This window comes from Ursus americanus, chromosome 2, assembly GCF_024610735.1.
Source record: "Ursus americanus isolate L20-20 chromosome 2, mUrsAme1.1.p, whole genome shotgun sequence".
Classification (NCBI taxonomy): domain Eukaryota; kingdom Metazoa; phylum Chordata; class Mammalia; order Carnivora; family Ursidae; genus Ursus; species Ursus americanus.
The window spans coordinates 10,273,645-10,297,988 of NC_142128.1; the positions used below are offsets into that span (position 1 = coordinate 10,273,645).

General features: G+C 58.3%; 1 protein-coding gene across 5 annotated transcripts in view; it reads left to right on the forward strand.

Annotated features, from left to right (window-relative positions):
* The window catches only part of CLIP2 (CAP-Gly domain containing linker protein 2), a 71,312-nt gene extending 47,275 nt beyond the window's left edge, over window positions 1-24,037 (forward strand). For 3 of the 5 annotated variants that reach the window (XM_087868226.1, XM_045786164.2, XM_087868230.1), the window contains 11 exons: window positions 379-482; window positions 1,939-1,999; window positions 8,073-8,177; window positions 9,738-10,673; window positions 12,995-13,052; window positions 15,086-15,169; window positions 16,289-16,445; window positions 17,786-17,945; window positions 19,586-19,771; window positions 20,100-20,162; window positions 22,068-24,037. In XM_087868226.1, coding sequence (XP_087724352.1) covers window positions 379-482; window positions 1,939-1,999; window positions 8,073-8,177; window positions 9,738-10,673; window positions 12,995-13,052; window positions 15,086-15,169; window positions 16,289-16,445; window positions 17,786-17,945; window positions 19,586-19,771; window positions 20,100-20,162; window positions 22,068-22,079 — 1,926 coding nt within the window. In that variant the 3' untranslated portion in view covers window positions 22,080-24,037. The remainder of the gene's footprint in view (window positions 1-378; window positions 483-1,938; window positions 2,000-8,072; window positions 8,178-9,737; window positions 10,674-12,994; window positions 13,053-15,085; window positions 15,170-16,288; window positions 16,446-17,785; window positions 17,946-19,585; window positions 19,772-20,099; window positions 20,163-22,067) is intronic. The other 2 variants (XM_087868234.1, XM_087868239.1) reach the window with 2 other exon arrangements.
* Window positions 24,038-24,344: the final 307 nt, after the last annotated feature.

Genomic DNA, 24,344 nt, shown 5'->3' on the forward strand with positions numbered 1-24,344 from the left:
CCCCTCGGAAGCCTGGCTTAGCCCGCCCTCAAGTGCTGGGATGGTTAAGGCCAGGCGCCCGTGTGTGCTGGGACAGAGGCCTTCCCAAGACAGTGGGTCTTAGGCCGTTAGGGGTTGAGGGATGTGACAGGCACTGGGGCACTGGGCATTGGGGACATGTGGACCTGAGGTTCCCACTGGGCGATGCTGGCCTCTACCGTTCCTGGCTGGGCCCTCCTCCCTCACAGCGAGGCCCACCACGGTCTGTGTCCCACCAGCCGGCAGGGGAGTGGCAGGCCTGGCTCCTCGCACCCCTCTGCCTCTCTCACAGCCCTCCCCCACCTGGACCCCAGTCCCAGGAGGAGGCTGACGCGGGGCTGGCCCTTGCTCGGGGCCCAGTATGTTACAGAAGCAGAGGAGAAGCTGCAGCGGGCCCGGCTGCTGGTGGAGAGCGTGCGGAAGGAGAAGGTAGACCTGTCCAACCAGCTGGAGGAGGAGAGGAGGTATGCCCCCCACCCCCGCCCTGGGCCTGGGGGACATTTGAGCTCTGCGGGCGTGCCCCTCATCTGCAAAGTGGGGTGATGATCCCCATCTTGGCGGGCCTGAGGAGTCATCACTTCTGTCCGCTGCTCTCCTTCCTGACTTGCCCATGTAGGACATCCTGAGGGGAGCATGCAGGGTGGGGGGCCCCCCTCTCGTACCAGCTGCATCCTCAGAGCACCCCGCTGGGCTGGGTTGTGCGTGGAGCTCCCAGCTTGGCGGGGTCAGGACGCTGAGGCTCCGAGAAGCAGCTCTGAAAGGCCCCTGGAAACACCTTGCTTCAGGTGTCAGCCCCAGGCTGAGGGCTTCCGTGTGCTGTCTCTATCTTACCATGAGCCCGGGAGGCGGCTATTGCCCCCATGTCACAGATGAAGAAACTGAGGCTCAGAGCGGGCGGGGATTTGCCTGAGGCCACCAGGCTGTTGGTGAGGACGCGGGTTTTTCTGTCCCGCCGCCGTGGCCAGTGGGGACTGTGGTTCCCCCTGTGCGGCGCCTCTGGCCTGACTTGGTCCTGGGTCACCTGCGGGACAGAGCCTACAGGGGACGGGGCTTCTCTTGGCCCAGGTCCTCTCCCTGTCCCCCTAGCCGACACCCAGGTTTCTGGGGCTCCCTCCCCTCCCCCGTGCCTCAGGCAGCCCCCCAGCCTCAGCCCCCGCCCCAGGCTGTTGTTACCGTCTGACTAGGAGCGAGAAGGGCTTATTTATATCTGCCTGAGACAGTTTTCGGGGCCCACACATCTGGTTCCCATGGCAACACGCCGGATGCTGACAAACAAAAAAACTTGAAGATGTCTTGGGGGTCGTGTTCACCAAGGGCCTGGGTGCAGTCCCCTGGGCTTGCTGGGTGGCCTTGGGCAGGTCTCTTGCCCTTCCCGGCCCCACGTCCCCATCTGTATGCCTGGAGCTGTAGGAGGCCCCCGGGAAGGGCAGCTCCGTGAGCGGTTCTGTGCCCGCGTCTCCCCGGTGCTGTCTTGGCATGTGGGTGGGTGACTGTGTCTCCCCGAGGGTGGCTTCCAACGCCTGCAGCAGGCCAGTGGGGGCCCTCCTCAGGGAGCAGCCCCAGGACTCTGGCCCCCGATTTTGCGGGGAGGGGATGAGAGTGAGGTCAGCAGGGAAAGAAACCTACTCTCCCTCCCTCCCTCCGGGCAGACTGTTCTCCTTGCAGCTGCAGTTTCCAAGCCCATCCTGCTACCTGGTCCCACAGCCACCCTAGGGAGGAAGGGTGTTGCCTGACATGCCCCCGTTTTAGAGAAGCTGGTGGTCTCTGAGCAGAGCACGGAGCCAGCAGTTGGGAGGGCGAGAGGTTTCCAGGAGGCTCTGGAAACCGTGACTCTGGCGTGGTCTGAGCCCCTCTCTGCCCTCCCTGAGCTGAGGCCCACGGCCCTGAGCCCAGCCCGCTCAGCCCCCTCTTCCCCTGCAGGAAGGTGGAGGACTTGCAGTTCCGAGTGGAGGAGGAGTCCATCACCAAGGGAGACCTGGAGGTAATGGTCGGAGGACTGCCCCGCCCACCCCCCCAGCTCCGTGCTCCCCTCCCCGGGCCCAGCCCTTGCAGGGCACATGCTCCTGAGGACCAGGCAGCAGCTCTGGCCTCCCTGGGAGGGGACTGGGGACATGTCAAGGGAGAAATCCCAAAGGGGCCCCTGGGAGACTGGGGCGGGGGTAGGTCATGAGAGACTCGTCGGAGGGGCGGGGGGCAATGGCTGAGCTCCACGAACCCCAGGCGGCCATTCTTCCGTTTGTTTGGTAGCCAGGTGGGGTGGACCAAGGGTTGCCCCAGGACTAGGCCTGAGAACATAGTGGCCGGACTCCTCTGTCCCTTCTTTGTTGGGCAATAGCCCTAAAGGTATCCCTTGGGTCCTTCATTTGTCCTGGATTCCACATGACAGGTTGGCTGGAAGTAGCTTCTTGTTGAGTCTCAGAGCTTAGAGATGGCAAAACAGCCGCAGGAAGTCAAAGGGACTCACCCAGTCAGGGAGCGAGGCGGCAGCCCCTAGGACCAGGACCCAGGACTCCTGACTCCCGAGCACAGCCCTCAGGAGGACCACTTGTGGCGTCTCCTGAGTTACAACACCTGGGCGGGGGGTCTGCGCAGAGGTGAGCCTTCACTCCCCCCCCCACCCTCTCTGAGCTGAGGGACGGGTGCTCCCATCAGTTAGTGAAGGCCCCCCGCCACCCCCAGCCCTCCTCACTACGTCACGCAAAGACCTCAGGGCTCATGAGGCCACAGCTGGGTGGGCAGGAATGCCTCGCTGCTGTGGTCCTCCCAGCTCCCTGGGAGGTGACGAGGGACGAGGACTCCTGCAGCTGTCGGATGGGGCAGGGGACAGTGAGTTCAGTCCTCTGCACGCTCTCCTGGCCCTGACAGGCTCTGGGCAGTCCCTTCCCTCCCCAGGCCTCGCTTTGCTCATCTGCGAAAGAGGAGGTTGAACTAGGCCAGTGATTCTCAGACTTGCGAATCCATCACCGGGAGGGCGTGTTCAGACACGGTGCTGGGCCCAGCCTCGCAGTGGCTGTTCCGGAGGTCTGGGTGGGACCTGAGAATTTGCATTTCTAGCAAGTTCCCAGGTGATGCCAGTCTAGGGGCCACACTTTGGGGATCACTGCACTAGGTCTTTTTTTTTTTTTTTAAGATTTTATTTTTAAGGAATCTCTGCACCCAGCGTGGGGCTCGAACTCACAACCCTGAGATCAAGAGTCACACACTGCACCGACTAAGCCCGCCAGGCGCCCCTGCACTAGATCATTTCTGAGCTCAAATTAGAAATTATGGTTTCTGATCTTGTAAAGGGGCTGCCTTAAGAGCCCATGGCTTCATTGCCCAGCAGAAGTGTATCTGTGGGTGTCCTGTCCCTGGATGACTCTGGCTAGGGGAGGGACATGAGTGATCTGGGTAGAGTTGCTGCCAGCTACCCCTAATGGAGATTTTGCCACCCGGGCTTTAAGGATGGATGTTGGGGTACAACCCCGACGTAGGAGCCCCAGCCCAGCGTAATTAGGATGTTCTCTTGTACGTTTCCCTCGTAGCCAAGGTGACAGGTCATGTGGCTGCTTTCTGGCTGGCTTTCCGGCTGGGCGGCTGCCCTCTTGCAGGAGTTGGGGTGGGCTTCTGGAAGAAGCACCTGTGGGTGCAAGGGACAGAGACCCTTCGTGTGCACTTCACTCAACGGGGTTTACTGAACGTCTACAGGGAACTGTCACCGGCAGTTCAAGGACCCCACGCAAGAAATAGCATCAGGAGCCAAGCCCCTTCTTTCTCTGCTCAGGGTTTTCCCTCTGCTCTTGACTCGTGGGCAGTCTGCATGTCTGTCTGTCTCTCTCTTTCTCCTCTGTCTCTCTGATTGTGTCTCCTGGACTCTTGGCACATTTGCTCCCTCCTCCTGGCCCCGCCAGGCTCCAGCACCCGCCTCCTGCCATCACCTACCTCTGTCCTCTGGAGAGAATCCGATTGGTCCCAGGCTAGCCAATGAGCTGGCTGGTTTTGGATTAGGCCTCCATCCCAGCTCCTTCGGCCCCAACTAGGAGAGCCTGGGAGAGACAGTGACAGTGACAGCCAGCCAGTCAAGGGGCACTGGGGTCCCCTTGCTGCTGTTTTTCCTGTGACCACATTCATGACGACCAGAACACAAATGGTTCCAAAGTTCTGCTCACACCCACCCATCTCCAGAGTCAAAAATAAAACCCAGAGCATTCCTGTGAGCTCCTGGTCTCCCACCAGCTGTCACCCCATCTCTCTGCTTGTCCTACTCCTGGCCTCACTCCCCAGTTCCAGCCTCTTAGTCTCCTTCCTGATCTCTAAATGTCAGCCTGTCTCAAGGCCCCTTTGCCCCTCGATCTTCGCTGTCCCTGAGAGCCTCCAGTCTGTGTCATTCGGTGTCCTCTGTGAGCTCACGATTCCCTCGGTCCCCCCCGAGCGCCACCCTGGTGTGCCTTGTGGACATCTCCCCCAGGAGGAGGGAGAGACGGGCCCCAGTAGCAGTTTCCAGGGGCCGCCGTAACAAATGACCACAATTCAGTGGCTTAAACCACGCACACTTATTTTCTCACTGTTCCGGAAGCCAGACATCTGAGATCAAGCGATCGGCAGGCTTGCTTCCGAACCCTTTCCATGCCTCTCTCCCAGCTCCAGTAAGGTTGCTGGCAACCCTTGACATCCCTCGGCTTGTAACTGAGTCACCGGCTCTGTCGCCACATGGCCTTTGTCCCTGCGTGTTCCTGTGGCTCTGACTTGCCTTCAAATGAGGACACCCGTCATTGGGGTTGGGGTCCACCAGTATGACTTCATCTTAACTAATCACGTGTACGGAGACCCCTCTTGCGAAACAAAGCCCCATTCGGAGGCTCCAGGTGAAGGTGAGGTTTTGGGAGACACCGTTCAACCCAGCACAGCACCCCCAACAGAACCTGTGCAAACAGATCTCCCCATTTGTCCCTGACCCTCCCCTCCCTCCGTCTCAGCAGTTGGCCCTGCAGCCCCACAGATGGTTGCTTAACTGACTCATCTCGAATCTTTCCCTCATCCCTCCGTCAGAAGTCCTCCTGACCTTGACCTTGCCTCCCCACGGGGAGGGAGGAGGAAAACTTCTCTGCCTCCCCACGGCCACCTCCCTGGGCCAGGCCCCAGCACCTTGCCTCGGACAGCCGCGCCGGCCCCTACTTGGCACCTCCTGTGTTCTTCCGCGGTCCGTTCTCCACACTGAAGCCAGAGAGCCCTTAAAAATACAGCTTTGGCATTTTGAACGCTGGGCGGTTTTGAGCCTGCACAGAAGTGGGGAGGAAGCTATGATGAACGCTCCTCATTGGCCGGCTGCAGGCTTTAGTGTTGATAAACTCATGGCCGACCCTGGTCCAGCTCTCCCCCCACCTACAGCCCCCTCTCAGCGTGACTGTAAAGCAAACCGCTGACCAAATCTAAAAAGGTAAACCAGCCCCTGCTGCTTCCCTGCACACATCTGGCACTACAGCCCCAGGGAACCGTAGGCTCTTCCAGAGTGGCCCAGAGGAGCCCCTCGGGAACCCAGCCCTGCGCACCTGTGCCCAGGGTCCGTGGGGCTCCTCTCTTCCTGGACGCCCCAGGCTCTGTCTGCCTCTGAGCGTCTCCATGTGCCCATTCCTGCTTCTCCTTCGGGCCTCACCATCCACTGTATTTCTCAGCGAGAAATTACCTCCATCCCTGCACCCCCCCCCCGCCCTGTTCCCAGCTCCAGCCACAACCTGAAACCCTCTATTGTTTGCGTCCATCCCCACAATGTACACCCCTGCGGGTGGCCCTGTCTGTCTCGTGCCCCGTCATGTCCCCACTGTCCGAACAGGGCAGGAGCACAGGGAAAGTGCTTCTGCTGGAGTGGGAATCCCATGTTACAGGCCGGGGGCAGCTTTTCCGGTTCTTTTCCGTTCTTGAACAGATGTTCGCCCCATTGCACCATGAGCACGTGGGTGCCTCTCCCCGCTGCCACCCGAGTGGGGACCCGACCTTGTTGGGGTTTGGTTGTTGTCGATTAATCAGTCATCCGGGGCTTACGTGTGATGATTTTGTTAATTAAATAGCATCTGTGGGGTCACTGGATCACTTGCAGGGGAGGACCCGTGGTAACAGGGAGGGCCAGGCTCGGGAACTCAGAGTCAGCTCTCTGCTGACTGGTGCGCTGTGAGGACTAAAGAGGGTCAAGAGCAGTGACGCAGGCCTCTGACCTTCAGGAGCCCCCAGTGCAGGTGGGGAATCTCCTCCCCCACTAACGATTCCAGCCCGAGGGCTATCCCAAGGCGGTGGCTCTGCGCTTTGCAGGGGTGTGGGCACAGTGTCTGCGGGGAGAGGTTCTAAAGTTAGCACAGGAGACAAAAGTTGCTTCCACCCTTAGGCTGCCTCCAGCACCTTGACCATGGGCGTGGGTTTCTGAACATCAGCTCCAGGGACCTTGAGAGTGAGAAGCAGGAACGTGGTGGCCCCACTCCTCACACCCTGGGTGGAGTCCCTGGAGCGGACGGAAGGCCAGATCACCCACCCCACCTAAAATGGAGCCTTAGAGGCTGTTTTCCACCCTCAGGTTCCTGTGGTTGGATTTATCTTAATTAAGCAAGCACTCGAAGCAAGTCCCCTGTGGATTTCCCTGTGCCCCCATGGAGACCCCAGCCCACAGAACAGGAGGCTAGAAGTTTGGAAAGGGGGTGATGCTGGGAGGTTGGGGGGGCGTCCTTTTGAGAGCACCAAATGAGGCTATCTTGGAATTCTGAGTCTGGGGGCTTTTTCTTGTCCGCAGAGACACCAGTCATCATTTATGATCCTGCGCCACCTAGCGTGGGTCCTGGGCCGAGCTGCGGTGCCCGTGCTCTGGGAGAGGAGGGTGGGGATGAGCCTCCCACCCCCCAGGGGCTGACCCCGAGACACCATTGTCAGCCTGTAATTTCCTGGAAGAGCCCGAGGCTGACTGCTTCTTAGTGCTGTGGCATGATGCCCTCTTGAGAGAGAGGGAGACAGAGAACCTTTTTAGTTGTTCCTTCAGGAACATTCGCAGAGATAAGATCATAGGCCAGAGGACAGAACCGTCTCTCTAGCTCTGTAGGGATTGCAGGCGTGTTTCTCAGATGGGTTTACACCCTTGCTGGTGACGGGTGTGCGTGTGCTTGCTTTTACACGTATGTGCAGTGTGGGGAAGCCCTACCTCTTCAGACTGGCCCCGCAGATTTGCTCTAAACTGCTTCTCCTGGGGCTGGAGGCTGAGGAGGACCCCCTGGCTTCTCCGCACAATGAACTTGGTCTCCAGATTGCCCCGGGCGCCCCCGAGCCGGCACCCTTGGCCCCTGCCACCCTTGCCAGTCTGTTACGAGAAACCCAAATGCCAGGCTGGATGCCGCGAGAACATCGGGCTTTGTTAGCGTGGGAAGCCAGAACAAAAGCGTTCTTGTGCTTTGGGGAGACCAGGCATCCTCCGCAGGGGTCCCCGGGGGATGGGCACCGAGTCACTGAGCTTGGGCAGGGCAGTGGGAGGCAGAGCCTGGCCTCCACCAGGGAGGCCAGGCTGGGAGAATCACGATGGGGTAGAGATATCTTTTAAAACCTTCCCATTCCACTGGTTCTTGCACCTTCAGCTCAGGCCTGGGGAGCCTGGAGTCCTGGGTTCCTTTACTGATCCATCCATCCCGGGGCCTGCAGTGGGCAAGATCCTGTGCCTAAAATGAGCAACGGCCCGATGGGGAGCAGGAGGAGACTGGGGCCCCTCCCCAGAGCCGCAAGGGGTGTCAGGGGGGAGCCCTGTGCCCTGTGACCACCCTCTCCTGGGTGGGGTGGCTTGGGGGGTGGGGTTGCCGCAGCCCCTCCACTGCCTTGAAGCAAACCCACCTAGGGCCCCAAAGGGGGGCAGCTGGCGGACCCAGCCCGGCCCACCTCCCCGGACTTCCTCTGTCCTCGCGCCACCTCCTCTCCTCGACCTGCTCTCCTGTCTCATTCACGGAAGATGACGCCGCCTCTCTCTCTCTCTCTCTTCCTCTCTCTTCCTCCGGCTTCCTCTGCCCTGTACTCCTCTCCCCTGGCCCGCCTCCCCACCCGCCGGGGTGGCCCAGACCCAGACGCAGCTGGAGCACGCGCGCATTGGGGAGCTGGAGCGGAGCCTGCTACTGGAGAAGGCGCAGGCTGAGCGGCTGCTCCGCGAATTAGCCGACAACAGGGTAACGCCGCCTCCGGCCCCGTGGGCGCCTTGGCCCCTTCTCGCCTCCTCCGGCTTCTCTGTTTTATTATTTTTTCTGCCTTTGGCTGCTATCCTTATTGTGTTTCGCCTTTTTTGCACCCCTTCCAGGAGGGAAGTCGAGGTCTAGGGATGCTTTGACTCCATTGCCACATGACGCTTGTTGGGGAGGAGGGGGTCTTGGCTCTCTGGGACCGTGCGCCCCAGTTCATGGCCCCATGGCTGGGGATGTCCTGCGAGGCCCTCCCCCTCCCTCCCTCCCCATGCATTGCCGTGACAAGGCTTTGTCATGTTCAGAAATGGGGGGGGGCCTCTTGGGAACGGTCGGCCCCTTATATATATGGGCAGGCACAGTGACAACCTATCCACGTCTCCCTTCTCCCCAAGTGGGGGAGGCTGAGGAAGGCAGGAGGTCGGGGGACTGCAGATCCAGGCTTCTCTGGCCCAGGGGGTCTTAATTCTGTGGCAGGAGAGGCTAGCCTGAAGGACCTGGGGCTTTGGGGGTGTGGGGGTGTCCCTAGGGCATGAGATTCTGTGTCAGACCCAGGGGTGGGGCTGTTGAGATACAATAGATCAGGGAAAGCTCTGTGGGGGTGAGGTCCCACCAAGTCCCAGGGCAGGTTCTGGGCCCGGCTGGCCCCTCCGCGCCCACCACGCCTGCCCAGGGGACCGGCTCCCTGTGCAGGTGCACACATCCACACAGCTGGCCTGCCCAGCCCAGCTGCACTTCTGGCCATGGAGCTAAACAGCTGGCTAGCACCGATGGGTTCGGACCCTCTGAGCAGGGTGGGAGGTGGGGCGAGCAACGGTCCGTTTCTGCAGGTCGGCCTTTCCACACACTGGCCATTGTTGGGTGACCGTGTGTGCTTGTGTGGGATGCACGTGTGTGCGCGGAGGCTGGTTGCAGAAACCGACCCAGTCTCGGGTGACAGGCTGGAGCCCTCCACCCCAAGGCACCTTGATCTGGGGCTTAGCCTCATTTATAAAGACAAAAACATTTACTGAACTAAAGGTCACCTCCAAAAACAAATTTTTTTTAAGTTAGGAAAAGATTTAAAGTTGTACATGTATCGTTTCAAATACGACCGTGATCGTCGTGATCCAAGTGGGTTTTTGGAGGGTGGAGCCTCTGCTCTCAGTTATCCATCAGGAGGCGGGTCTGGGAGCATTAATTTTGTTCTGCCTCAGGCATTAAACCAGACCTTTCTTTGGCCATCCTCTCCAGACAGCCCCTCTGTGAATTGACCCATTCCGGCTGGGGACCCTCCCCGTGCAAAATTCCCTCCTAAGGAAAGCCAGAACCTCAAACAGGTGGTTCTTTTAACCCCTGATTTGTCCCAAGCCACACAGGGCCGCAGGGACGGTCGACTCCCTGAGTCACCGGGCTACAAGCCAGGGCAGTCTCTCGGGAGGCGGTGGCGGGCGGGCACTCGGGCGGGGTGGGCGCCCTTCCCTTCCACGAACCTCCCCCCTTGCCCTGGCTGCATCCCCCCCCAGCCCTCCCGCTGGCCCGCTGACCTCCGGCTCCCCCTCTCCCTGGTAGCTGACCACGGTGGCTGAGAAGTCGCGTGTGCTGCAGCTGGAGGAGGAGCTGAACCTTCGGCGCAGCGAGATCGAGGAGCTGCAGCAGTGCCTGGTGCACTCGGGCCCGCCACCCGCCGACCACCCCGAGGCCGCGGAGACACTGCGGCTGCGCGAGCGGCTGCTGTCCGCCAGCAAGGAGCACCAGAGGGAGAGCGGCGTGCTGCGGGACAAGTACGAGAAGGCGCTGCGGGCCTACCAGGCGGAGGTGGAGAAGCTCCGGGCGGCCAATGAGAAGTACGCGCAGGAGGTGGTGGACCTCAAGGCCAAGGTCCAGCAGGCCACCAGCGAGAACATGGGGCTCATGGACAACTGGAAGTCCAAGCTGGACTCGCTGGCCTCGGACCATCAGAAGTCCCTGGAGGACCTCAAGGCCACCCTGAACTCGGGCCCGGGTGCCCAGCAGAAGGAGATTGGTGAGCTGAAGGCCGTGATGGAGGGCATCAAGATGGAGCACCAGCTCGAGCTGGGCAACCTGCGGGCCAAGCATGACATCGAGACGGCCGTGCACGTCAAGGAGAAGGAGGGGCTGCGGCAAAAGCTGCAGGAGGCCCAGGAGGAGCTGGCCGGGCTGCGGCAGCACTGGCGGGCCCAGCTAGAGGTGCAGGCCAGCCAGCACCGGCTCGAGCTGCAGGAGGCCCAGGACCAGCGCCGCGACGCCGAGCTGCGGCTGCACGAGCTGGAGAAGCTGGACGTGGAGTACCGGGGCCAGGCGCAGGCCATCGAGTTCCTCAAGGAGCAGATCTCCCTGGCCGAGAAGAAGATGCTGGACCACGAGCTGCTGCAGCGGTCAGAAGCCCAGAGCAAGCAGGAGGCCGAGAGGCTGCGGGAGAGGCTTCTGGTGGCTGAAAACAGACTGCAGGCCGTCGAGTCCCTGTGCTCGTCCCAGCACAGCAACGTAGGCGGCTGCCTCTCCTGCCGGGCTGGGGTCGGGGGGACGGGGGTGGAGGGGCTCGGGCACGGGGGCCCCGGCATTGGCTGACCCCTTCCTCCCAGCCAGGCCCATGCGAGAACAGAGGGTCCCCCTCATCCCTCCATCAGTAGGGCAGGGTGGCCATGGGGGCCCGACGTGGTCAGAGCTGAGCTGGCTGGGCCCCCACAGCCCGGGCCTGGAGAGCTGCATACCTCAGCACGAAGGGCACAGCTTTCCTCCCAATCGCCAGGCCCCTGCTTCTCCCAGACGTGCCCCACGGTGCAGGCTCCTGGACCTACCTCCCCAAGGCGCCAGCCCCAGGAGCTCCGTGGGGCTTGCGTGGTGTGGAGGGCAAGCCCTCCCTGTCCCTGGGGTGGGGGGGAGATGGGTCCCCATCTCCAACACGAGCACCAAACTAGGTGACCTGAGGGCAGCCCCCTTTTGCCAGTCCTACTGGGACTGTGAGCAACAGTCCAGCGGCCAGAGGGGGGCGGTCTCCAGAGTGGGCGCTGGGAGGCTGATGGGGCATAGCTCTAGAGCGGCTGTCGCTACTACTGTCAGTTCTGGGCCAACTCGAAGTCCTCCAAACATCTAGCTCGTCTTCCTTCAGCTCAGCACGCTGGGGAGGCCCAGGCGTTGGGTGGTGTGGGCTGTGAGCTCGCCAGCCTGGAAGGGCCTTTTGAGTCACTCTGGGCACCAGACCCTTGTGCCAGGACCTCCCGTTGCCTTTTCTTAACCTTTGCAAGATCAGTGTTGGCTCTGGTTCATAGATGAGCAAAGCGAGACTGAGACGGAAACTCTCCCAGGGTTTCCAGCCCACCGGCGGTAAGGTCAAGTCCAGCTCCACTGCTAGAGGGCCGACTGAGGGTGCCGGGGATGACATGAGTCAAATCCTAGACGAAGAACAGCGAGCAGCACGATCCTTGCGTTTATATAGGCCCTGGGCCCTCTTTTTTTTTTTTTTTTTTAAGATTTTATTTATTTATTTGACAGAGATAGAGACAGCCAGCGAGAGAGGGAACACAAGCAGGGGGAGTGGGAGAGGAAGAAGCAGGCTTATAGCAGAGGAGCCCGATGTGGGGCTCGATCCCAGGACTCCGGGATCACGCCCTGGGCCTAAGGCAGAGCTTAATGACTGAGCCCCCCAGGCGCCCCAAACCCTGGGCCCTCTTGAACGTTGGATTTACGCTAGAACAACTTCTAGCAGGCGGTGTTCAGGAGTTTCAAGGACAGGTGCCTTTTTTGTAGAAGCAGCTTTGCCTGTGTCCCGCCTTGTGTCCCATTGTGGCAGCCTTTCTGCCCCCTTCTCCCAGGGAGGGACCATTTTTAGCAAGTGCTCTCCCAGGATCCTGGGCAAAGGGGAAAGGAACAGCCCCCAGAGTCTCTTGTGTGCACATGGCCTGGTTGGCTGCTCAGAGAAGAGGGAGTCCCTTAGCAGAGGAGGTTTGGACTGCTGTGGTTCCACAGGATGGCCCCGTTCCCCCAGTCACAGACCTTAGGCCAAGGAGTGGGCGGTGACCTGGGGAAGGCCCCTCTCTTGATTTCCACACACGTGGAGCCTCGGTCTGGACACACATGACTCCCAGATGCAGAGGTTTAAGTGCAGGGACAACTGGCCGACACTTAAAAAGGGGGCTCGGGATGTATGAACAGAAGTATGAGGGGCAGGTTGATGGAGGTGACTGCCTGCTCAGCTCTGTGCTGCCCCACAGTGTTAGACTGTCAAACTGCAGACCTAGAGGACAGCCAGCTTGGGCAGGAGGCTGGACATTTTTTTCAAGAAGCCGTGGGGACCCTGTTGCTGTTTGCCATCCAGATTTTTTTTTTCTTCATTGATCTTTTCTTCATTGGCTTCTGGGTTTAGTATTAAGAAGAAGTCTTGGAGGGAGAGGAAGTAGCATTTCTTGACGTCCCTCCGGGAGCTGCCCTATGGCAGCTGATGCTTGTTTTATGGATGGGAAACCAAGGCGGGGATTTTGCCTCTGGATGATGATGGAACCAGATTTCCAGGACTAATCTCTGTGGGCGTCCCAGGGAAGGAGACATCTGTTTAATATAATAAACATTTTCAACAAAGGAAGGGGTGGGAGGGGTTCACGGGGAAGCTGCACAAACAGCCTTTGGGGGCACTGGGAGCAGGAAGGGGGTTCCTCTGTTGTTGGGGGGTTAGGATGGAGAACATTTGTCCTCCTTGCCACTGTATCAAGTCCCTGAGAGCCAGCCTCTATGGGGGTGAGGTTGCTGGCTCGGCTGGCCATGGCGGGGGGCGGGGGCCGAGCGTCCCCCTTACCAGGCTCTTCTTTCAGATGATTGAGTCCAACGACATTTCAGGGGAGAAGGTCAGGATGAAGGAGACTATAGAGGGTGAGTGGCCGCGGGGCTGGGTGGGACCCTGGGCTTTCGGGTTTATGAAGTGCCGGGCATTGGGCTAAGCCCGTTGTTACTTGTTCGGCTTTAACTTTGTTTTTTAAATCGGTGTAAACTTAAAATGGGTCAAAGGGCAGTGTCCGGCAAAGGGTGCCCCGTTGCCTGATTTCCCTCCCTAAAGGCACCGTGTTGGCCGACTTAAGGTTCCTTTCCAGAGACGTTTGTGTACAAACACCTAGGCAGCACAGCCACGCCTCCCATGCTGTTCCGCCCCTTTCTCTTCTCCGTTTCACAGTGCCTCACAATGTACTGTTCCTTATCTGTACATTCTCTTCCACAATGCAGAATAATCCTTCACTCGGAGCTCCTGTCGGGTGTGTGTAGCCAGTTTCCTACTGACGGATCGTAGGTTGTTTCCAGTCTTTGTCTGTCACAAACATTGCTTCAGTAAATTACCTTCTCCTCTTTGGGGCTCAAACAGCTTTAACTCCCACCAGCTGTGGTTGAAAGTATGTTTCCCCACAAGCCTCACCAGCGAAATAGTCCATCACACTGTGTGATCTTTGCCAGTCTGAGCAGTAAAAAGATGTTACCTGGTGTAACTTCAACTTGCCTTTCTCTTTCTTCATGTCCAGTGTTCTACTTGCATCTTTTGCTCATGTTTTCCTAGTAGGTTGTTGATCTTTTTGTTGATTTTTAGAAACTCTTTATATATGACAGTGCAAACATTTTTTTCCCCCATATGTGGTTTACGTTGTGACTTTTCTTATGGTCGTGTGTGCCATGCAGATTTATTTTAAAGATTTTATTTATTTGAGAGAGAGGGAGGAAGAGAGCAAGTGGAGGGGCAGAGGGGGAAGGAAAGAGAAAGCAGACCCTGCGCTCAGCAGAGAGCCTGATGCAAGGCTTGATCTCACGACCCAGAGATCATGACCTGAGCCAAAATCAAGAGTCGGATGTTCAACCAACTGAGCCACCCAGACACTCCCCCCCAAGCTTTATATTTTAATCACTTCAGGACTAGTCCTTCCTGTTCTGCTTTTTCAAAATTCTTTTGACTATTCTTTTTTTTTTTTTTGATGGAATATTAACATAAAATTAACTGCTTTAAAGTGAGTAATTGGGGGGGGACATTTAGTACGTTCACCGTATTCTGCAACCACGACCTCTATCTAGTTCCAAAACATTTTCAGCTCCCCAGAAGGAAACCCCATGCCCATCATCAGTCCCTCCCCTGTCCGGCTCCCCTCCTCCCAGCTGCTGACAACCACTCGTCGGCTTTCTGTCTACGGATTTGCCTGTTCTGGCCGTTTAACACAAATGGCATCATACCGTTAGGTGGCCTTTTACGTCTGGCTTCCTAGACTCAGGGTTCATCGTGTAGCGCGTCACTGCTCCGTTCCTGCTCGTGGCCGAGGAATATTCCATCACGTGCCCACTTTTAGTCTTCATCCAGCCGTTGGTAGATATCTGATCTGTTTCCACCCTTCGGCTGTTGTGAGTGGTGTTTCTGTAAACGTGCACGAGGAGGCCTGTTGCGAGTCCCTGTTCCAGTTCTCTGGGGTTCGCCCGAATGTTCTGTGTTTAAGTCACTGAAGGAGTGTTGGCCAGACTCTCTTGCTAGTGTTGCTTATTTTCCAAGTGGTTCTAGAATCAGCTCGTGTAGTTCCGTGAGAGCGAAAATCATGTTGGTATTTTTATGGGCATCACGTGTACACTTACAAAGTGACTTATGGACATTGAGTGTGTTTCTAGCACTTTCCGTAGATTATCCTTTTTAGGACCATTCTGAGGCTATGAAACACATTACTATCCCCATTTTTCACTCAGGGAAACAGACTCCAAGAGTTAAATGGCCGGAGACCACATGGTGTTGGGGTCTCTTCTTCGGAGTGGGTCACCCAGTGAGAGGGCTGGTACGGGGAAGGATTTGGACCCCGGACCTCGTTTTCAGGTTCCTTCGGGAGGGCCGTGCCCTCACCCGCGACCTCTGGAACATTACGGCCCCTTGTTCCTCCCTTCTCCCCTAGGCCTACAGGACAAGCTGAACAAGAGGGACAAAGAGGTGACAGCCTTGATGTCCCAGACCGAAACGCTCAGGGCCCAAGTAAGTGGTAAGTCTCCCTCCCGCAGGGCAGATGCGGGGGGCTCTCACGGGGGCTCGAGCCAGTGGGGCGTGGACTGGGTTGGCTCCTGGGTCCGGGTGCCCTGTCCCACTCTGCCTCGAGAGGTGACGTGGGCCAGCCCACCTGCATGGACTTGAGCAGCAGAGAGTGGAGAGTGTGGCCCCCACGTCTTCCGTAAGATGATCCGCGGACCCCAGCTGCCTTCTTCCCCCAGAGCCAGTTCTGTGTTCTCTGTGTTCTGAAGTTCCATCAGCTTTCTCTCTCGTCTTGACTTCTTTTTTTAAATATTTTTATTTATTAGAGAGAGAGAGAGCACAAGCAGGGGGAGCGGCAGAGGGAGAGGGAGACGGAGACTCCCCGCTGAGCAGGGAGCCCGATGTGGGGCTCCATCCCAGGACCCTGGGATCATGACCTGAGCCGCAGGCAGAGGCTTAACCGACTGAGCCACCCCAGTGCCCCATCTCTCGTCTTGACTTTTTCTAAGTCACACAGATAGAGTGTCTGTGCCCCCGGCTCCTTTCTAGATGAAATACCAGGCTTTCAGACTTGGGGGCAGGGAAGGACGCTGGCCACAGCAGGGAGCAAGACACAGGGGACACAAGGACAGAGAGGGAGCCTGGGGAGAGGCACGGGTCTGGAATTTGTGGTTCTGTGAACGAGCCCTGCTTCTTGTCCACCCATGAGTGCCCATGAGACGGCCCCCGTCCTGGGAAATGGTCCCCACCCCCGACTTCTGTCCAGTTCCCATCAGGTGCACGTGGCCTCATTGGTCCCCACAGAGAGCAGTTGACCTCCAGCCTGTCCAAGGCTAAGGTGAAGATTAGCTTTCCCTGGTCTAGGACACAGTGTCGATGCCCGGGGCCTGTCTTGGGAAGGGTGGCCTGCTTCCCCCCGACACCAAAGGGCCTGTGTTGCTGTGCTTGGGATTGTGGCCTGCTCTGTGTCGCTGTTCTCTCGGCCCCTTGCTGCCTGGCTCTGCAGGACCAGAGAGACCCACTCAGTGGGGTGTGTCACCATGGTCCCCCAAGAAAACCGGCTCCCTGCCGGGGACAGATTCCCAGGGAGAGCCTGACCCTCTCTCTGCTTTCCCTGCTGGCTGACCCTCAGCACTGGAGACAAAGTGCAAGTCGGGAGAGAAGAAGGTGGACGCCCTCCAGAAGGAGAAGCGGCGCTTGGAGGCAGAACTGGAAGCCCTGTCGCGAAAGACCCACGACGCCTCAGGCCAGCTGGTCCTCATCAGCCAGGAGCTGCTCCGGAAGGAGCGGTGAGTCAGCCGCCAGCGGTGTGGTCGACCCGCCTGGCCCTAACCTTGACCCCACTCCACCTGACATTAGCCCGTCTTTTCCGGAGGCAGGGCAGGGGTGAGGCAGGTCAGACAGGCGGCCAGCATCACCAATGATCGCGGTACTCCTCTCAGATGAAGCTTCAGGATCCTTCCCAACACAGATCTCTAAGCAGCGCTTATAGGCAAGACTAGTGGTTCCCAAACTTCTTGGCCTCTGGGATCCCTTTAAACTCTTAAAAATTATGGAGGATTCCCAGAGAGCTTTTGTTTATTTATTCTGTATTTACCGTATTATCAGTTAAATCAGAAATTTGAAAATCTTTCTTAAACCGCTTAAAAATTGTAACAAGCCAGTTGCATCTCACATAAATAATACACTTTTGATAAAAAGCAACCGTTTTCCAAAACTTAAACTGTTTCATGAAAAGAGTGGCATTGTGTTACATTTTTGCAAATTTCTTGAATCTCAGGCTTCATAGAAGACAGCAGGATTCTCGTATCTTCCTCTGCATTCAATCTTTGCAGGTGTTGTTTTGAAGTGTATTATGAAAATCGGGCCTTACATAGATATGTAGTTGGAAAAGAGAGAAGAGTATTTTAATATCCTTTTGAGACTATTATTAATATGCCATGTGGGGGCGCCTGGCTGGCTCAGTCAGAAGAGCATGTGACTCTTGATCTCAGGGTCATGAGTTCGAGCCCCACCTTGGGTGTGGAGGTTACTTAAAAATAAAGTCTTTTTTTTTTTTTAATATTTTAATTATTTATTTGTCAGAGAGAGAGAAAGCGAGAGTCAGCACAAGCAGGGGGAGCGGCAGGCAGAGGGAGAAGCAGGCTCCCCACTGAGCAGGGAGCCTGATGTGGGACTCGATCCCAGGACCCTGGAATCATGACCTGAGCTGAAGGCAGATGCTTAACTGACCAAGCCACCCAGGTGCCCCCCAAATAAAGTCTTTAACAAATAAAAAAAAGTAAAAATAAAAAATAGAATGTCTTGCCACATGAGCTCTCTTGGATGAATGTTTTATTTAATTTTTCATTAAACAGATGTTCTCTTTTTTTTTAATTTGAAGAACATTCTAGAAAAGGCTCAGTCCTCTTGACCGTCCCATCCCCAAATCCTGGCCCCTCTTGGACTGTCACTGAATGGTTTCATGCCCCGTGTTTCCACTGCAGCCCCTCCTGGCATGGGTGCTGTCTTCATAGCCGGTGTCCCCCTTTCCGTGGCCAGCCCATAGGCACCTGGCAAATCTCCGGAACGTGGGGGCAGAGGGCCGGGGCTGACTAGCTTTTCTGTGCCCCGCACTGACCCCTCCCAGGAGTCTGAACGAACTTCGAGTGTTGCTGCTGGAGGCCAATCGCCACTCACCAGGACCCGAGAGGGACCTGAGCCGCGAGGTCCACAAGGCTGAGTGGCGGATCAAAGAGCAGAAACTCAAGGATGACATCCGGGGCCTGCGAGAAAAGCTAACCGGGCTGGTGCGTGGGCAGGGGATAGCCTGGAGACGGGGGAATGCCAGGGAGGGTGGAGGCTGGTGACCTCCTGGAGGCATCCCAGGGACAGCCAGGTCACAGGGAGGGTTTAGGAGGCCCTAGAATCATGGGCAGGGTCAGCGACGTAGCTGGTGGAGGGGCCACGGGTGACCCCTTTGCAGACATCGCGGCTGGCCACGTGGCAGTCTGGGTGACACAGTGTGAGGGAAGACTTCCGAAGACCCTGAGCTGTCCAGAGCTGGGATGGGCTCCTGTGGGGTGGTGAGCTCCCCATCCAGGGAAGTTATCAGCCAGAAACCAGCTCCTTCCTCAGGGTTTTGCAGTGGGGATTCACGCATCCGTCTCAGGAAGGAGATAGGACCTAGCAGAGCCCTTTCTAATCCTGAGCTTCTGGAAGCTGAGACTCCTCCATCAGGAACAGGAGCCTGCCTGAGTTGAGACCCCAGAGGTGGGGGGGAGTAGGCAGACCATGCTGGGAGCACAGGACAGAACCATCCCCACCTGTCCCCCTGTGGTTAGCATTGAGGACAAGGCTGTGGCCAGCTACAGGGCCCAGTTGGTCCCAGGGTATGGACAGGACAGGTTCCGCGAAGACAGGCCTGTTGCTGTGGGAAGCTGCTCCGAGGCCCTCACTGCCCTCCCACTCAGCTGCGTGGGTTCAGCCATTGGCGGAGATGGGAGGAGGGAGGGACAAGACCCGCCTGCAGCTGGGGGACCCGCAGGGTCAAGGGGTCAGGCAGTCACTTGCTGCACACCCTTCCAATCCTGGCAGGCCTGGCCAGCAGGCAGGATTCCAGGGCCCTTTGCTGTCCTCATGCCTCTGATGTCTGCACAGGAGAAGACAAGGCCCTGGGGCCCATGGGGACTTCAAAGTTTTGATTCTCTGAGGCTTTCCCGGAGCCTCGTGGAGGAGGGCAGTGCTTTCCGGCTCATCTCCATGGGGCACAGGCTGGTTGAATTTGTGTGGGAAATTTGCCCAGGGCAGCGTCTCCCGTGCCCCGCTACGCTGTCCCCAGTGCCACAGGAGAACTAGGGAAGGACTTGGTGGTTAGAAAGTCCCCACAGTGAGGGAGGTTTGGGTGGAGGATGAGAGCAGAGCAGAAGGTTCTGGAAGCACCTGGCCCGGGGACAGTGCGATACAGGTATGTGCGGGAGCAAGGAGGCTGGCAGGTGCATCTCCAGGTACCACGGTGGGCAGGGGACAGCTGTGGAAGGCTTGGAAGCTGAAGGAGACACATGTCCTGTTGGGGAGGGCAGGAGGAGTTCAGATGGACGGGAGGTTAAGAGGTGATGAAGCTGTGGGTCTGGGGGTGAGGAAGGGACCCACATAAAGACAGTGTGGAAGGAGTGGGGGCCACGGGAGAAGGGAAGAAGGCAGGGGGCTCTGGACCTCAGGACTTGGAGAATGGGAAGCAGCTGCCAGCCTGGGAATTCAGGGCAGGGGATCCTCCTAGATACTTCTGTGGGGACCCCAGAGTGAGGGAGGAAGGCCTGACCCAGAGTCGAGGTGGGCCGGAAGGGGGGCCTGGAGGAGAGACCTCCCTGTCCCAGCACACACGTGCACACGTACATGCACGCGCAGACACGCTCACACGCATGCTCTTCGTCTCCCCTGCTGCGTCCAGGACAAAGAGAAGTCCCTGTCGGACCAGAGGCGCTACTCCCTCATTGACCCGTCCTCGGCGCCCGAGCTCCAGCGGCTGCAGCACCAGCTCATGAGCACGGAAGACGCGCTGCGGGACGCGCTGGACCAGGCTCAGCAGGTGGAGAAGCTCATGGAGGCCATGAGGAGCTGCCCTGACAAGTCCCAGGTGAGCCACACGGGCCAGGGCTGGGCTGACCGGGCGGCGAGCTGTGGGGCGCTCGCTGTGCTCGGGCAGCATGGCCCAGTCCTGGGAACCCTGGTCCGAACGGGGAGATTCAGCCCTGTCCTCTGGGAGTCCCAGCCGAAGGGGGTATGTGGCTTGATCCTGAGGGGCTCAGACTGAGCTGGGGCTGCAGCCTTGCCCCGAGAGCCTCGGTCTCCTGGGGTCCTGGGGCACCCCCGCCTTCTGAAGAGCCTCTGGCGGCCCCTAGTGGTCACACCGGGAACTGCCGCCTGGTGACTCTCCCTCGGCCCCTGCCCGGGACTCTTAACAGGCCATCAGCAATTCCAGTTCTACAAATGGCCTCCACCAGCAAGACAAGGGCCACAAACAAGAGGTAAGGGACGCCCTGGCCCCCCGGGGGACACCCTGACACACCCACGGCCCTCCCACACGGGCCGACTTCTTAGGAGAAAAAAAAACCTGAAAAGCCACCCAAATTACAAAGGTGCCTTGTGCCAGAGGCTCTCTGGCCGGGGCGGTCCCACTCCATTCAGCCCTCATCCGCTCTTGTCACCTTGTTGCTCTTTTTCAAAAACTTGCATAATAAAAGTTCCACGTGCCTACTAGGAAACTTTTGGGGGGCAAAAAAACCCAAAATAGAAGATACTCTTAGAGATGACCTAGGTTGACACTTAAGTGATATCCTTCCTGAATTTTCCTGTGAGTCTGTGTACGTGGACAGTCAATTCTCATTCGCTGATTCCTTATTTGCAAACCTAACCTACTTGATAAGATTTGTGACCCCAGAATCAATACTCAGGGCCCTTCTATGTCATTCTCGGACGTGTGCAGAGTGGAGAAAAATTCGAGTCACCTGACACGCGCAATCCCAGCGGAGGTCGCACCAGGCGATGCTCGCCGCCCAGTTCCAGCTCTTAGTCATAAGTGTCCTTTCCACTGTCTTTTTGGTGCCATGTTTGTTCCATTTTTGTCCTTTTTCTTGGCGATCTCACTGTTTAAAACTACCCCTTAGGGCATCTGGCGGGCTCAGTTGGACAAGCGTGTGACTCATGATCTTGGGGTTGTGAGTTCGAGCCCAAGGTTGGGGGTAGGGGACTCGATCCCAGGACCCTGACATCATGACCTGAGCCAAAGTCAGCTGCTTAACCGACTGAGCCACCCAGGCGCCCCTTCACTGAATATTTTAAAAAATAAGCATCTTTTCTTGTCCTTAAAAGGTCTCTGAAAATTCTATAATTTACAAAATTGAGGGTGTAAAATTGGTTTCCTAGAACTTCATGGGCTAAAGGGTACCCATGACTCCCATGATCGTCATGTCTTTGCTTGACTGTTAAGGTGGGGGGTTTGTCTAGATTTTTTGTTTTTTGAGAGGTGGAGGGACGCAGAGGGAGAGGGAGAGAGACTCTTAAGCAGACTGCATGCCCAGCACGGAGCTCGATGCAGGGCTTGATCTCACAACCCTGAGATCATGACCTGAGCCGAAATCAAGAGTCAGACGCTTAACCAACTGAGCCACCTGGGCGCCCCATGACTGTTATGTTTTAACACGCCCCACCGCACAGTTAACCCCAGGCATTCACCCACAGTGTTGACAGGTACCCGCTTGAGTCCCAGGGGCCAGCCTGTTGAGGTGGGAGGAGCCCAGCCCCGGCTCTGCCCCTGGCTGGCTGTGTGACCTTGCAGGAGTAAGGCTGGAGCAGGGGAAGGAACTCTTCTCTGTCCATCTTGGACCGTGGAGCCCCCCCTCCCCAGCCACTGTGACCGCCCAGAGAGGGGAGAACCTTGGCCACAGAATCTTCCAGGGGCCAGGCCTGTGGGGGAGGGGCAGAGAGAGAGATGGAGCTGGGGTTGGGAGAAAGGGCGAGGGGGAGGGGGAACGCTGCACCAGACCTGCCAACAGGGGATATGGGTGATGTCCGTACTTGGTGTGGCTTTGTCCCTCCAGCAGCCCCGAAAGGCCCATGGGGTTGTCCCAGTTTACAGACATGAAAACTGAGGCCCGGAGTCCCAGCTCTTTCAGTGCCTCCACACAGGCTCCCGGTGCTCTTTGTAAAACCCATCTGCTCTCGCCTCTTCCCCTCGACTGCACCCACCCCGCCTCCTGTCTCCCCAAGCCCCAAACCCAGAAGAGAGACTTTTCTGCCCCAAGACCTTTGCACATGCTATGCTGGTCCCACTACCTGGCACAGGTGCACAGCCCACCCCACTCCCTTTCCTATCGGACCCCACCCCCACCCCTCCTGGAAACACCTGCTGATCAAGCCCTTGCTCTCTCCAGGAGAAGCACTGACCCTGAGGGACACCGCAGAGCAGCCCGGTCCACACCAGAGCCCCTGCAGCCTGCCCCAGCGGCGCCCCCTCCAGGCAGGGGCCAGGACTGTCACTTTGGAGACAAGAACAGTGTTTGTAATAACGTGCCCACTGCCTCGGACAATCCCCCACCCCCGACCCCCCTGCCGGACCAGGAGGCTTCCTCAAGCACGACCTTCCACAGAGAACGGTACAGTCCTGGCCTGGCCCCCGGGACCTTCGGCCTGGACACCCTGGATGCCCCGGCAGTTTCTGGAATTTGTTTGGGGGAGGCCGAGGTAATCTGGCCAGGCCCCCTCCCCCCAGAAGGAGCTGCCCTGAGGACCATCTTGGCACGTCGGGCATGTCCCTGCCTTCCCTTTCTTCTCTTCCTTCTCCCGGGTTCCCCTGAGACCCCACAGAGCCATTGTCCCGGGAAAGGGTCAGAGGAGGCCCCGCTAGGCACCAAGGAGGCCAGTCCAGTCCTCGGGTGCCAGGTAGGGACCCCCTTTTCTACAGCCCCCAGGCTTCTTGTCCCCACAGACAGTGGTACAAGCCCCCCTCAGCCCCTCTGCCCAGCGAGGCCCAGGTTCAAGGTGTTGGGGGTCAAGTCCTTCCCCTCCCCCACGCCCCAACACGAACTCACACGTAGCTCCACCAAGGCCAGGAGCCACAGTATTAGGAAAGTTCAGAAGCCCTCTGCTCATCCCCCACCACGGCCCTGGCTTGGAGCTGGGGCAGGGTGGCTGCTGGGACGCCCAGACCCGGGGCTCTAGGCATGTTCTGACTGGTCAGTCAAGTGGTGTCCCCGGGGTTGACTAGCTGTTCCCAAACTGGGCCTTTCCCGGGCAGACACACCGGGCAGGCTCTAACCTAGACACGCACCGACTTTGGCATCACACAGAGGGGTCACGCACGCACACGTGGCCATGTGGGCGGGCATGTGCTGTCAGCCGTGCTCAGGCCACAGAAGATGCACTCGCCCGGGTCGTGGGACCAGCCCCCGGGCCTGGCAGCGCTGTGCCTGCACACGCTGCACGCGATCCTGCAGCCTCGCTGGGCGCACACCCGGGTACACAAGTGAGCAGGGACGTGCGTGCCAGGCGCAGTCATCAGAACGCACAAGTACCAAGAGCCCCCTTGCTTACCAGGCATCTGCCCAGAGCTCTGGAAGCCCTGTCCCCTGCAGCCCAGAAAAGAGCCCAAGGGACATTGGAGAAAAGAAAGAGCTAACCATCTCTCCCCTCTGCCCCGCGAGCCCAGCTGAGTTACTCCAGGCCTGTGGGTGGTGAGAAAAGCCAGAAGAGAAACTTCTAGAGCTGGAGGGCCCCTTGGTACTGCCTTGTGCCTCAGTGTCCCCACAGAGGGCCTGCCTCCACCTCCCCCAGCTCAGGGAGAGTTTTCACTTTGGGGCCCTCCCCTCCCAGGAGCTCAAGGGGGAAGCCTGATGCCCCAACAAGGCGTTCCCAAAGTGCACCGGGACGGGTATGCAGTCTGTGCCCTGGGAACAACCTGGGGGGTCCCCATCCTTGCCCAAACGCAGCCCATCCTGGGGGGGGGCAGTTCGTCCCATTGGCCCCCCACCTCCCCATTGGCTTCCGGTAGCTCTCGCATGCGGTTTTATTACCAACAGCCTAGAAGCGATGCTTTAGTGGCCTAACCCAGAGTTAACTACTACTCTTTCCAGCAAAATCCGGCAGCTCGCCCCGCCTACCGGAGGCACTGATTAGTCTACTAACAGCCAAAGGCCCACACTAGGAGGGGCTGAGCCCCCAGGACGGCTGGCAGGTGGCCAAAAGCCATCTGCCTGTGAGAGACTTCGCCTGCCCAGTGTGGGCTCAGCCGTGCCCCGTCCCCAAGCCCCCCTCCCCACCCCGCACCCCTTGTCCTCCCCAAAGTGGAATTGTTGAAGTGTGGCAAGTCCGTGCGCGAGACAATAAAGCTTGTGACTGACGTCCAGGACCCTTGTTGTCTGCTTTTCTCTGCGAACCCCCTGGGGCGTGCCAGGAGTCGGGCTCAGTCCTGTTTGCGGCCAGCTAATTCCTACTCAGTTGTGAATGGCTGATGAGGGGCTCAGAGGACCTGGCATTAAGAGGCCCAGGAGACTGGGACCTGGGCTTGCCCAAGGAGCAGGGACCCAGCAGGGACCGGCCAAGACCCAGAGACGGAGGGCAGCAGGGAGAAGGGGTGGGGGCAGGCCCGGCAAGGCTGCCAGAGAGGGTCAGGGGTTTGGCCTTGACTCTTCTGGAAGTCCTAGGGGGCCCGC